Genomic DNA, 12,541 nt, shown 5'->3' with positions numbered 1-12,541 from the left:
AACGCCAAGATCACGCCCTGAGCCGAAGGCAGACGCTTAACCGCTATGCCACCCAGGCGCCCCTATCTATATTTTTTTAAAGTATGCTCTATGCCAGGGTGGAGCCCAACACAGGGCTTGAACTCATGACCCTCAGATCAGGACCTGAGCTGAGATCAAGAATCAGATCTTCAACCAACTGAGACACCCAGGCGCCCCATATATGGCATATATTTTTTACACATCTGTTATTTAATAAGCACTTATTTCTTTCAAAGTTTATTTATTTTTAGTAATTTCTACACCCAGTGTGGGCTCAAACCCACAATCCTGAGATCAAGAGTCGCACGCTCCTCCGACTGAGCCGGTCAGGCGCCCCTAGTAAGTGTTTATTGAGTGCTTGTTGTATACCAAGCACTGCTTTGGGTGTTGGGAGGTAAAGCAGTGAACAAAATAAAGTTTCCAGCTTATACTCTAGCAGAGACAGACAGAGGAGGCACAAACAGCTAGACGTAGATGTCAAAGGGTGATAAGTGCCCTGGAGGAAAATAAAGAACAGTCAGGGACAATAGTCAGGAAAGGCTTCTCGTAAGGTAATATTTGAATTGTATCTATCATTCAAGGTTTGGTACTAGGGCCTGTGAATTAAACTTATAGAAGATAGATTTACAAGAGAATAAAAGTTTTAATTACCTATACACCAGAGCTTACAAAGAAAAAAAAATGTGGCCAAGGAGGGGGCCAGGTGCTTGAGGCTTGTATGCGATCTTAGGCTAAACAAAAGAAAAGGAATTTGGGGCTTCTAGGTGGGGAGGGAATAGGGGAAGGTGACCAGGAGAACTATGGTAAGCAAGGGTTGTCTAGTAAGGTTTGTCAGTCAGTGACTTCTTTGAATTTAGAGTTCGCTTCTTCTGGTATGGGAGAGGGAGACAACTCTACAAATGTAAATTTCATTTATAAATGTCAATTTCCTTTACAAGAGCGTTTTAGAGCTCTTCCTGTGTCTGCTAGTTCTCAATGGTCTTTAGCTCAAAATAAAACAAATTCCAAAGAGGTATATTTTGGGGTGGGATATTCTGGTACTCTTTAGAATGAAGGCAGGACATCTAGAGCCAGAGTGTTGTGGGGGCAGCAAGCATAAAGACCCGAGCTGAGCTGTCTCGGCGTGTGGAAGAAGCAGCAAGCTCAGGGCGGCTGGAGGGAAGTGAGGGAGGGGGTAGCAGGTGTTAGCAAAGCATTTACACTGCTCTGTGCTATTCTCCTCCTGGAGCAGTCTCTTGGCCTCTGTTCCAAATCAGTCTAAATCGAGCTGCCTCATTCTGTTTCAGAAGCTGCCCGGGACTCCACCATATGGATACAGCGCAATTTATTTAACTGGTTGTAGGGTTTTCCTTTAACTTTTTTTTCTTTTTTAAGGTAACATGAGGTATAAAATGTGTAAAAAAGAAAACCACAGGCCCAAAATGGCATCACTTAGGCCAAGTCAGCTAACCAAGACTTAATACCTAACCTAACTGCAGTTTCAAACCCCCAGGAATGTAACCTTTAACCAGTCAACATGGAACCTCCTGGTCAATACCAGGAAATTTACTGATAGAACCCTTCCACTCCCCTTAGGAGGTCAATCTTGCTAAACAATGCATTCCTTACTAATAATTTCCTTCCTTCCTCCCTCCCTCCCTCCCTTCCCAACTTCCTTCCTTCCTCCCTTCCTTTTTCCCCCCTCTCTGTCTTTAAAAACTTTTCTTTCATTTGGCTCAGCGGAGCATCTCTCTACTGGCTAGATATCAGGATGCTGTTCAATTCATGAATAGATTGATAAGGCCAATTAGATCTTCAAATTTATTCAGTTGAATTTTTGTTATTTAACAAGTGAAAATCAGGAAGCGGTTGGAGTGGGTAAAAAGGAGAAAAGACAAAGAGCAGACCTGCTCTTAACAGTTGCAAAGCCTGGGGCAAGAGTAGAAACAGAGGCCCACATACCATATGCCTAAATATTAAAAGTTATAAATTAAATTGACATACTGTTAAATAAAATACGTACTATTTCCCACCTTGGCAAACAGATCTTCATAACAATCTGGAAGGCTAGATTTTAATTTAAAATTTCAGCGCCTTTGGGGTTCTGCACCCAGCCCGTGGCCTGTCACTCCTCTTCCCATTCCCAGCTCCATCCTGCACTGACAAGGTCCTTGAATGAATAGGTCTGGTCACCTCAGTCTGCCGATTGAGTTTCCATCTATGCTGCCCTTGGCCCAGGGCTAATCGGGAAGATAGGCTCAGGAAAGAGCCCCGGACAGACCCTACAAAAGGGCTGGGGTCATTTGGGCAATAAAATCCAAGATGCCAGGGACTCAGATTGTGGGTTAAAGGATGAGGGAGAGGGACTAGGTGAGTAGGACCACTCGATTCCACAGACTTCCTGTCCCTTACCGAGGGAGAGAGCTGGAGGAGAGTCAGAGTGGGGTCCCGTGAAGCACAAGACCCAGGGCAGGGTCTCCCTTGCCCAAGTCCAAGGCTGGTGCTGCTGAAGGGTGGAAACTGCCTGGTGGCCTTGGGAAAGAAATGGACAGCTTGGAGGCAGTGGGCAGGGCAGAGCAGGCAGCAGGCACCAGCAGCCCAGCCAGCGGCAGGGACCCTGGCTAAGCAGGTAGAAGGAAGGGGTAAAGTCAAAAGCTCTCCAACGCAGGCCCACGTCCAGTGCTGGCCAAAGAGAAAATTTGATCCTTACAAAGAAACCTCTGCTTTTACCTGCTTAAAACAGTACCAGCCACTGAGACCACAAGGAGAAAGTACAAACAAGGAAGATGTGACAATTATAAAAACACTATCATCTCTTCTGCTGGCCAGCGAACATCATGGTAAAATCGAGCGCTCTCCTACAAGAGATGTAGAACTGGGGATGTGGGTTTTGTCACCGGCAAGACTCCAAGACCTAACCTGTATCGCCCACCTGCGGGTACCCATTCACCATTGTTTCCTTAAGTTCTTTCCAGCTTTTTTTCTTTCCTAAGCAAACTCACCTGCAGCGTGGGGCTGGAACTCGCAGCCCCGAGATCAAGAAGCAAACGCTCTACTGACTGAGCCAGCCAGGCGCCGAGCTTCCGCCTTATCTTTTAACTCAGGCAAAAGATCCCACAGGCATAGCATCCTGTGATAGAAACCGAAACTACCCTCTAAGCGGTAAGGACCGCCCTGACCACCTGGACCAGTTTGAGCTCAACTAGACTCCCAACTATGCAGACGGACCTAGTAGGACAGTTATCTCTACCTCATTATAATGCTAAAATCTGATGCTGAAATCTCCACCCAAGAAGGAGCTGAAACTCAGTAAGGTAACATACAATGTACGCACCCTGAGGCACGTTTCCTTAAGACCCATGCGTGACCTTATGCCCACCTCTACATACAATGGCAAAACTCCTCTTTTTTTTTTTTTTAAAGATCTTATTTATTCATTTGACAGAGAGAGACAGCCAGCGAGAGAGGGAACACAGGCAGGGGGAGTGGGAGAGGAAGAAGCAGGCTCCTAGCGGAGGAGCCTGATGCGGGGCTCGATCCCAGAACGCCGGGATCACGCCCTGAGCTGAAGGCAGACGCCTAACAACTGCACCACCCAGGCACCCCAAAACTCCTCTTTCTGAATATTGATCCTAACCATAAATAAAAGAGATCCACTCACCCCAGCTCAGGGAGTCAGAGCATCGCAAGTTATAGCTTTGGAAGTTATTCCCCACAATCTCCTTATTTGCTGCAAATAAAGTTTCCTCTGTCTGACGCTCCACCTGGTGTAGTCTACATGTAACTCACCAAGGGGGGAGCTCACATTAGTTCAGTTGCAATTCCAGCCGGATCTGGGGGCTAATTCACATAGAGAGATTAAGTAAGTCACTTTGCATCTCTCTGATTCTTCATCCATCAAATTGGGATATACTTCCCCATCTCTCTGCAAGTGATTTTTATGAATATTCAAAAATGTATTCCTGGGGCGCCTGGGTGGCTCAGTCGATTAAGTGTCTTGATTTCAGCTCAGGTCATAATGTCAGGGTCCTGGGATCAAGCCCCGATCGAGCCACAGGTGGGGCTCTGCGGTTCGCTCGGAGTCTGCTTGAGATTCTCTCCCTCTGCCCCTCTCACCACTTGTGCTCTTCTCTCTCGCTCTCTCAAATAAATAAATAAATAAATAAATAAATAAATAAATCTTTTTAAAAAAGAGGCGGCACCTGGGTGGCTCAGTCAGTTAAGCATCCAACTCTTGATTTTGACTCAGGCCATGAGCTCATGGTCATGGGATTGAGCCCTGCATTGAGCTCCCCACTTAGCAGGGATGTCTACCTGTCCCTCTTCCTCTGCTCCTCCCCCCACTCATGCTCTTTCTGTCTCTCAAATAAATAAATAAAATCTTTAAAAAAATGTATTCCTTTGCTGGATGTGAATTTTCTCTTTCAAAGCTGACTGGCTGGCTCAACATAACCTCAAAACAACCCTTACTAAAATCAGGACTAGAAATGTGGTCAAGCTGTGTCCTGCCAGATGAGCACCCAGGCAAGGAGGACCAGCCGAGAGGGAAGACACGTCAGCCTTTCTTGGAAAGGGAGAGAAGAGAGCCTTTCCGAGCACGGGTCTGCAAGCACCAGGGTGAGCAGGGCAGTGCACCTGGAAAGCAAACCCTGACATCTCATCTAGCAGGTGCTCACTTGCACAAAGGATCTCTGTCATTTACATTTCACTTAGCAACTAGGGATAAAAGCAGACAAGCAAGGGGCAGATTCCAAGCACTCACCATGTATAGAGTTGTGCTGGACAAAATCGAGAGCTTGCCAGGGTCTGAGAGGACTGAGGAGACACGTACAGAATAACAGAAGGGTCCTTTACAGAGTAATGTGTCCGTCCACACATGCTTGTGTGTGGATCAACACTAATGACTGTCATTACCGAGTAAAAGAGTGCCCAACTTGATAGATCTGATGCAGTCGCCATCAAAATCCGAGCAGGCTATTTTGAAGAAATAGATAAGATGATTTGAAAATGTATACGGAAAAGCAAAGGCTCTAGAATAGTCAAAACAATCTTCAAAATGAACACAGCCGGAGGACATACACTACCTGATACCAACATTTACGGTAAAGCTTACAATAACCAGAGGCGCGCCTGGGTGGCTCAGTCAGTTAAATGTCTGCCTTCAGCTCAGGTCATGAATCTCAGCGTCCTGGGATCAAGCCCCGCATCAGGCACCCTGCTCAGCAGGGAGTCTGCTTCTCCCTCTCCCTCTGCCCCTCCTCGCCCCCACTTGTGCTCTCTCTCTCAAATAAATAAATATTTTTTTAAAAGCTTACAATAATCAGGACAGTGTGAAATCAGTGGAAGGAGAGACAAATAGATTGACGGAACAGAACAGATTCCAGAAATGGATTCATATATACACAGTTAGTTGATTTTCAAAAAAAGTGCCAAGTCAAGTCAATGGGGAAAGGAATGTCTCTTCAATGAAAACTGCTGAAACAACTGGAAATCCATTTGGAAAAAAATGAATCTTGACCTTTATCTGACCTTATTCACAAAATAATTTGAGGTGGATCATGGGCCCCACCTTAAACCCCAGGACCATAAAGCTTCTTGAAGAAAACAGAAGACTATCTTTGTGATTAGGAGTAAGGGCAGACTCTGTGGGCAGGATACAAAAAGGGGAAAAAGCCCTGCTAAAATGGCTTCATCAGAATTTAAAATGTCTGCTTATCAAGAGACACTATTAAGACCATAACTGACAAGCTGCAGACCTGGAAACATATCTTTGCAGCCATAAAACTGAGAAAGGATTTATATCCAAGACACGTAAAGAGCTCTTACAAATTGACAAGAAAAAGAAAAACATTGCAATTACAAAATGGGAAAAGACTTCCACAGCCACCTCACAAAGTAAGATATACAAACAGCCAATAAGCAGTTGAGAAAGTGCTAAACATCATGAGCGCTCAGGGAAATGGCCCGTACCTCCGCAGGGAAACACGACTGCATACATACTAGAAGAGCGAAAATAAACAACTGATGTTCCAGTTACCTTGTCACCCCCAAACTTAGCAATGTCAACCGTTATAATCATTTTAGTTATCTCTCACAATGTCTTTGGGTCGGGAACTCAGGAAGGGCTTGGCTGGGTGAGACCAGCCGAGGGGTGTGGGAGTGGTCTCTCCCGCTCTTGCAGTCAGACTATGGCTGGATGTGGAAAATCGGGGACTGGAGCAGCTGGCGCATCTCCCTCTCTCTCTCCCTTCACATAGTTTTATGGTCTTTCCATGTGGTCTAGTTTGGGCTTCTTCACGCCATGGCAGCCTCAGGTACTCAGACTTCCTGCCAGGGGACTCAGGTCTCCCAGGCTAACAAGGATGCTATTGCATTCCGTTTTATGACCTAGCTAAGAAGCGACAGCATCACTTTCGCCACATTCCATGGGTTACAAGTGAGTCCACCAAACCCACCCAGACTGAAGGGCAGTGGAATTAGACTGTCTCTTGATGTGGAAGTGGCAATATTCTAGAAGAGCACGGCGGGAGAGGAGCCATTCCTGCAGCTGTTTTTGGAAAATACAATCTGTGGTGGATAAGCCTGTCAAGAAAAGCAGACCGATCACACGAGGCCTTGTACGCCACACTCAAGTTCTATCCTGATTGGTTTTGTGATGGGGACCCACTGGCGGGCTTTAAGCGAGAGTGAAATTAGGCAACTGTCTTTAAAAGTTCGTGGCAGCAGGTGTGTGGATAAACAATTTGTGAGGAGGGTTTGGAAGCAGAGAAACCATTTAGGAGGGGGGTCCAGAAGTTCAAGCGCCAGGCATGACCGTGAGGAGTCCCGGCCTTGGGGGAGTGTCGAGGAAGGAGGGCCGCCTTCCAGCTGTTTTGTTCACGGAGAACCACGGAGAACCACGGAGAAGCAAGTTCGTTTGAGACGCGTTGGGCTTGAAAGGCCAGGGTAGACGTACGCGACTGGAACTCGGGAGATAAAAATTTAGGGAGACAACCAACAGCATTTTAAAAGGCACAGATGTGGACGTTTGTGGCAGGCCAAGTTTGGGAGACTGTCTACTCACTCCTCCCAGACGCACCTCGGACTGTGCCAAGTTCTCACACAGGGTGGAAGGCGCATGCGCACACCTACGTTCACGGGGAGGGGGGCCTGGCCGGCAGCTTCCGGATTGCGCACGCGCGGTCCGTGGCGGTCGCCATGGAGACGCGTGGCGCTGGCCGGGCGCGGAGCTCTTGCGGCCGCGGGCTGGGCGGCAGGGGTCTTGGGCTGTCCGAGGCGCAGGTGGCGGCGCGGAGGGCGGATGGACTGCCGCGGTGGAGCCGGGGCTTTGGGGTATGGCGAAGAGGGTGAGGACGACGAGGACGACGAGGAGGAGCGAGAGGGTGGCACTGCGGGCTCTCAGGGGGCCAAACTGCCCCCCATCGCAGGCAGCGCCTCAGAACTGAACAAACGGAAGGTGAAGAAGAAAAAGAAGAAGACCAAGGGGTCCGGCAAGGGGGACGGTAAGAGGAGCAGCTAGCGCAGCAGCCTCAGCTCCCGCACCACAGTTTCTTCTCTGTCACCTGTCCCCACTCCTCACAGAGACCCCCGTCTACGTGGGGACCACTTTCAGACCGGAGACAGAAACTCGCCAGTCCCAAACAGAGGTCCTCCCGCTCCCCACACATACCACTTAACGCAACACAGTGATGCCCAGCCCTAACCATAAAAACCATACATGTCCGCAGAGACCCCAAATCCTGCATGGAGAATTCTCAACATCCGTGGAGAAGATCCCCAACATCCCCAGTATTATTCCCGCAGAGCCTCCCAGCTCCACACAGCAACTCAGCTTTGCACGGACACCCTCTCAATTTCCTAATCCCTCAGCTAAAACTCAGAATCTTAAATAACCACACTTTCCCCACAGAAATGTCAAGCCCTCCTACAGAGATCCCCTCATCTTCACATAGACTTTCCCCAAGCCTAAGATACTAAGACACCAGTGACAAACTGGCACAGAAACACAGGTTTTGCCTTCTGCCCCATGCATTAGGGACACCTGCCCTCTCCATGCTATGTAGACATCCTGTAAATGCATAGAAAGTATCTTTCCTGCACAGACTGTCTCCTGCCACCCCCCATGTGCCAGCGCCAGCCTTCACCTGCACGCACACCATCACACCAGCCACTGCTACATACTCTTACCGTCCCCAACACCCTCAACAACACCGCCTTATAGCATCATAACCACCAAATAAAAATGAAGTACAGATACCCCATCCGGCACACACATTCCCAGGCTACAGATTCGTATGGGTACTCAGCTACACACTCGCGTGCACAAACCCCACCCCCCAAACACTTCCTGGACACATGCAACCAAATGCACACAGGTTTTCACTCCAGTGTCTCCCAGGGACACCTCATGTACGTACACACACCAGCACCTGCCACAATCCCACAGAGTGCCTGTATGTCACCAAGTTCCTCTCCCAGAAGCCCCTGGATTTCTCGACACAGGCACTGAGCACCCAGGTTATGGAGAGAGAGTGCAATGGTGACATAGAAGACACCAGCCTGTGAGCGCTAGGTTTCCAGCGTCACTTGTGTGGTCCCCTTCTGGGGCTTTGACTGTCGGGGAGATGGCTCTCACCTCCAGCACCGGTAGTTCTTGATTCAAGTTTCTGGGCAGCCTTCCCCATGTCGTCCTTGCAGCTGGGGAGAGGGAGCAATGGGAAGGTTATCATGACTTCTTCAGGTGGAATCTTAATCAAAAGGCAAGAAAAAAATTCTGGAATTGAGGTCAAAAGGCCCCACATATATCTGCAAAACCAAATTAAGAAGCTTATTGTCTTGTTGGCTTAGTTTCTAACTCTGGAAATTATAGTGGCATGTAACTCCTACGGTCAGCAGGGGACACCAAATCGTTTTTGAGGAATGGGAAGGCATAGAAATGTCCAAGAGGACTTTTTCTTACTTTCTCTTTTTTTTGGGGGGGGAGGAAGGATTTCTGTCTCCCCGAAAGCAGAAGGATGAACAAATGAAAGAACCACAACTTATAGTATTTTATATGAGGGCTCTATAACTCAGAAATGCTATTAATGTAAAAAAAAAAAACCAAAAAACAAAAACACCTCAGTACAAGCCACACAGGAAGTATTTCCTGGCTTGGCATGATACTGCTTTCTACACTCAGATTTGGGAAGCTTTTCTGTTGTTCTCCATCTCTCCCATCATAAAGAAGTCCAGACTAGGGGCGGAGTCATGGAAGGTACCTGGATGAGACAGGGAGCATGAATGGCGGGTGGAAAGAACAGGAACAGGGCACTGGGAGCTAGGCCTGTGTTCGAATCCTGACCCCTGCAACTCACTATGTGTTATTGGTAAGGTAGCCTTTCGGAGTTTCAGTTTCGTCACCTGGAAAATAGGGCTGATGACTTTTATCGAGAGGACCCGGCCTATAGAACCAATAAATGGTTCCTCCTTCCCCAAGATGACTTGCCCGAAAGCCTAGAGCCAGTGGGTATGTACGAGGCCGGTGGGCTCGGCTCTCTGAGCCCTAGGTCAGGAGGGGCCTCCACCCGGGTACCTCTTCGGGGACTTGGGCATCACAGCTGAGCAGGCTGCGGGCAGGCACACTAACACCGCCGTCTGCTCCGCAGATAAACGTCAGAGTCGAGGCCTGAAGAGTCAGCCGCCGGCCTCAGCCTCGCAGGACATCTTAAGTCCCAGCAAAGATCATGGCCCCAGGCAAGAGCACAAACAGGACGAAGGCGAACACAAGCCCATCGCCCCTTACTCCGCCACTGTAAGTCTCCCCCACTTTGCCGAGGTAGAAGAGAACCTCTCCAACCAGGTCAACGAAAGCCTGCGCTGGGACGGAATTCTCGCCGACCCAGAGGCGGAAAAAGAAAGGATCCGCATATATAAGCTGAACCGGAGGGAGCGGTACCGGATCTCGGCCCTCAAGGGCTTCCACTCTGACCCGGGCGGCGAGGAGAGCCCGGAGAACCTGCCGTACCTCCCGGATAAAGTCGGCGGCGCGGGCAGCACGCAGCCCGCCCCGAAAGCCGAGCGGCCGGGCCCCGGCTTCGAAGGGAGCCTGACGCCCAAGCTGCCGCGCGCCGACCCCGCGGCCGCTCGGCCCGACTGCGAACCCCGCCCCGCGCCGTCTCCGCACCGCCGGGCTTTGCGTTACAGGAGAGTAATAATAAAAGGAAATCAGAGCGCCTGAAGGAAGCAGGTGCCTGGTGTGTCCACGAGGTCAGCCCCTCCTTCCACCGGGCGCCTCGGGCCGGGGAAGTTGCGGTTCGGCACACGGGCTTGGGATGGACCACGCTCTTCCCAAGGTTGTGGGGTGTTTTCTTGGATAATTTGGCATCTCTTTGTTATTTAATTTCTCAGATGTCTGTAATCTTCTCCTCTAGAAGACAAAGTAATTATATCCATTCTAACTCTTCAGCTAATTTAATGGGTAAAACTCCTCACACAGCATGCTTCTCTAGGCCCAAGGAACAGGCCCCAAATATCCTGGAGACTTTTTTTTTTAATTACATACACTCCCTGCCCTTACGTGGTCTTCAAAAAGTTAACTGAGTTCCCGAGCTCCATCCCTGGGAGATAATTAGGAGAAGTCTCAAAAGGAGTATTGCTTCTCTTCTATATATGGGCCTCCCAGAGAGCAAACTGGTGGTTGCCAGGGGGGAAGGGGGGTGGGGGTGGGGGAAACGGGTGAGGGGGCTCAATTGTACAGTGATGGATGGTAACCGAACTTGTGGTAGTGATCACTTTGTAGCGGGTACAAATACTGAATTATGATGTCGGACGCCTGAAGCTTATGTAATGTTACCTACCAATTTTACTTCAATTAAAAATATATATATATATGTATGTATGGGTGTGTGTGTGTGTATACACACATATATGTGTGATTTTATATATATATACTCCTCCTCTAACCCCCTAAAACAGCGTTTAGGAGCTGGAGCATTAAAAACATCCTACCCTACTTGTCCTAAATTAATCTTCTTCCCTTGCACCAGTATTAATTGGTGAGGGCCCTGTGCTGTGTTAGTTTGGGTTCTGGAGAAGCAGACCCTGAGACGAAGACTCAAATGGAAGCAGACTATTTGGGAGCTAAAAGCTCAATAGAGAGGCACAGGTAGGGGAGGGGAAGGCAGCCAATCCAAGGACATGGTTAAACCAGTTTCCCCGTCGGGTAACTGGAGCCTAATCCCACCGGGAAACACTGTCAGGATTATCCCGCCTGAGCGTGATGGAGCTGGGCCGTTCTACTGCCCGTAGGCAGTGGCTGAGGGATGGTCCCGGGGGCTGCTAATTTCCTGGTATTTCCTGGGGGCCTTCCTCGGGCACAAAGGTGCAGACCGGGAGGTGCAGGGGATGGGGTAGTCTCTATGCAACATAGTGTAGGGTCCAAGAGGGACAGAGGGGAGGGTTAAGATCAGGTTCTTGCCTTCCAAGGAATTGAAGACCCGCATTGTACTTGGAAGAAGTTGAAAGCCAATACAGAGCAACACAGAATGCTCTTTTGGAAGCGAAGCGAAAGTGATCATCTCGGTCCCTGCTAACCCAGCTGACAGAGCAGCCCTCTTCTCACCTTTCCTGAAATGGCCATTTACAGAGTTTTCACATGTTGGCCATCGTACGGTGGCAAACCAGCAAAGCGGCTTTCGGAAGAGCCCCGTCCTCCGCCTGGAGAGGAGGTTAGCAGCCGCCTCTGGCAGGGGCCCGCAGGCGGACAGGAATGGCCCTCCGTGGGCTGCTGTCCTGGTTGAGGGGCACCTATAGAATCAAGCGAAGAGGAACAAGGGCTTTGGTGTGTCCCCACGGGGAGGAGGCCATGGGACACGTGTTAATCCTCAGCCACAGGACCTTGCCTGATGCCCCAGGGCTCAGGGTAAAGGCCGGAGGGTGGAGCGACGGGGCTGCACCTCCTGTGCGACCCCCCCCCCCCCAAAGCACAGCGGCCAGGGGTGCTGTGTGCGGGACAGTCTGAAGCCGCAGGGTGTCTCGACCGCTTTGCAGGGGTGTCCTTCTAGGGCGGTGAGAGTGGGGGTGGCTTGTGGTCACCTTTCCGCTCTGAGATATTCTGGTGTAGTGGTTAGAACGACGAACTTTGCCATTAAAGCTGAACTTTTGTCTTTCCCGCTATGTGCCGGCTGTGTGAACTCAGGCAAATTGTTGAACCTCTCTGGGCGTTAGCTCCCACATCTGGAAACAGGGATGCAGTACTTACATAAAGCCTTTAGCAGAGCGCCTCGCCCCTAGGAAGCGCTCAGTCCATCGGCAGAGATTTGAGGAGTGGTATTTTAGGTTGGGGTGACTGCACGGCCGCTGGAAAGGCTCTCCCGGTGACGGCGGAGCGCTCCCGCCTCAGAGGGTGAGTGGCACGAAGAGATGTGGATTCAGTGGCCGGCCAAGAGATACAATTCAAAGAAACCACAGAGCAAATTACAGGGGCCTGGAGCAAGAGGGAATGCAGGAGAAATGAAGCCAGGGTCTCAAAGTCTGGTGTTTTGGGGGGCCTTGGGGCCAAACA

General features: G+C 49.7%; 1 protein-coding gene across 1 annotated transcript; it reads left to right on the top strand.

The window, feature by feature from the left end:
- Positions 1–7,259: 7,259 nt before the first annotated feature.
- LIAT1 (ligand of ATE1) lies at positions 7,260–10,216 on the top strand. Its single transcript, XM_026517817.4, has 2 exons — positions 7,260–7,502; positions 9,645–10,216. The coding sequence occupies exons 1-2, from the start codon at positions 7,301–7,303 to the stop codon at positions 10,214–10,216; spliced, it is 774 nt and encodes a 257-aa protein (XP_026373602.2). The 5' UTR covers positions 7,260–7,300.
- The last annotated feature ends 2,325 nt before the right edge of the window (positions 10,217–12,541 follow it).

This window comes from Ursus arctos, unplaced genomic scaffold, assembly GCF_023065955.2.
Source record: "Ursus arctos isolate Adak ecotype North America unplaced genomic scaffold, UrsArc2.0 scaffold_24, whole genome shotgun sequence".
Taxonomy (NCBI): Eukaryota; Metazoa; Chordata; class Mammalia; order Carnivora; family Ursidae; genus Ursus; species Ursus arctos.
The sequence above is the reverse complement of the archived record's forward strand: the minus strand, read 5'-3'. Positions and strand labels throughout refer to the sequence as shown.

Excerpts from the sequence above, each read along its gene's own strand:
- LIAT1 (XM_026517817.4), top strand. The coding sequence starts at position 7,301 with ATGGACTGCCGCGGTGGAGCCGGGGCTTTGGGGTATGGCGAAGAGGGT. Across the intron at positions 7,503-9,644 it reads GGGGTCCGGCAAGGGGGACG|ATAAACGTCAGAGTCGAGGC; the intron begins GTAAGAGGAGCA and ends TCTGCTCCGCAG.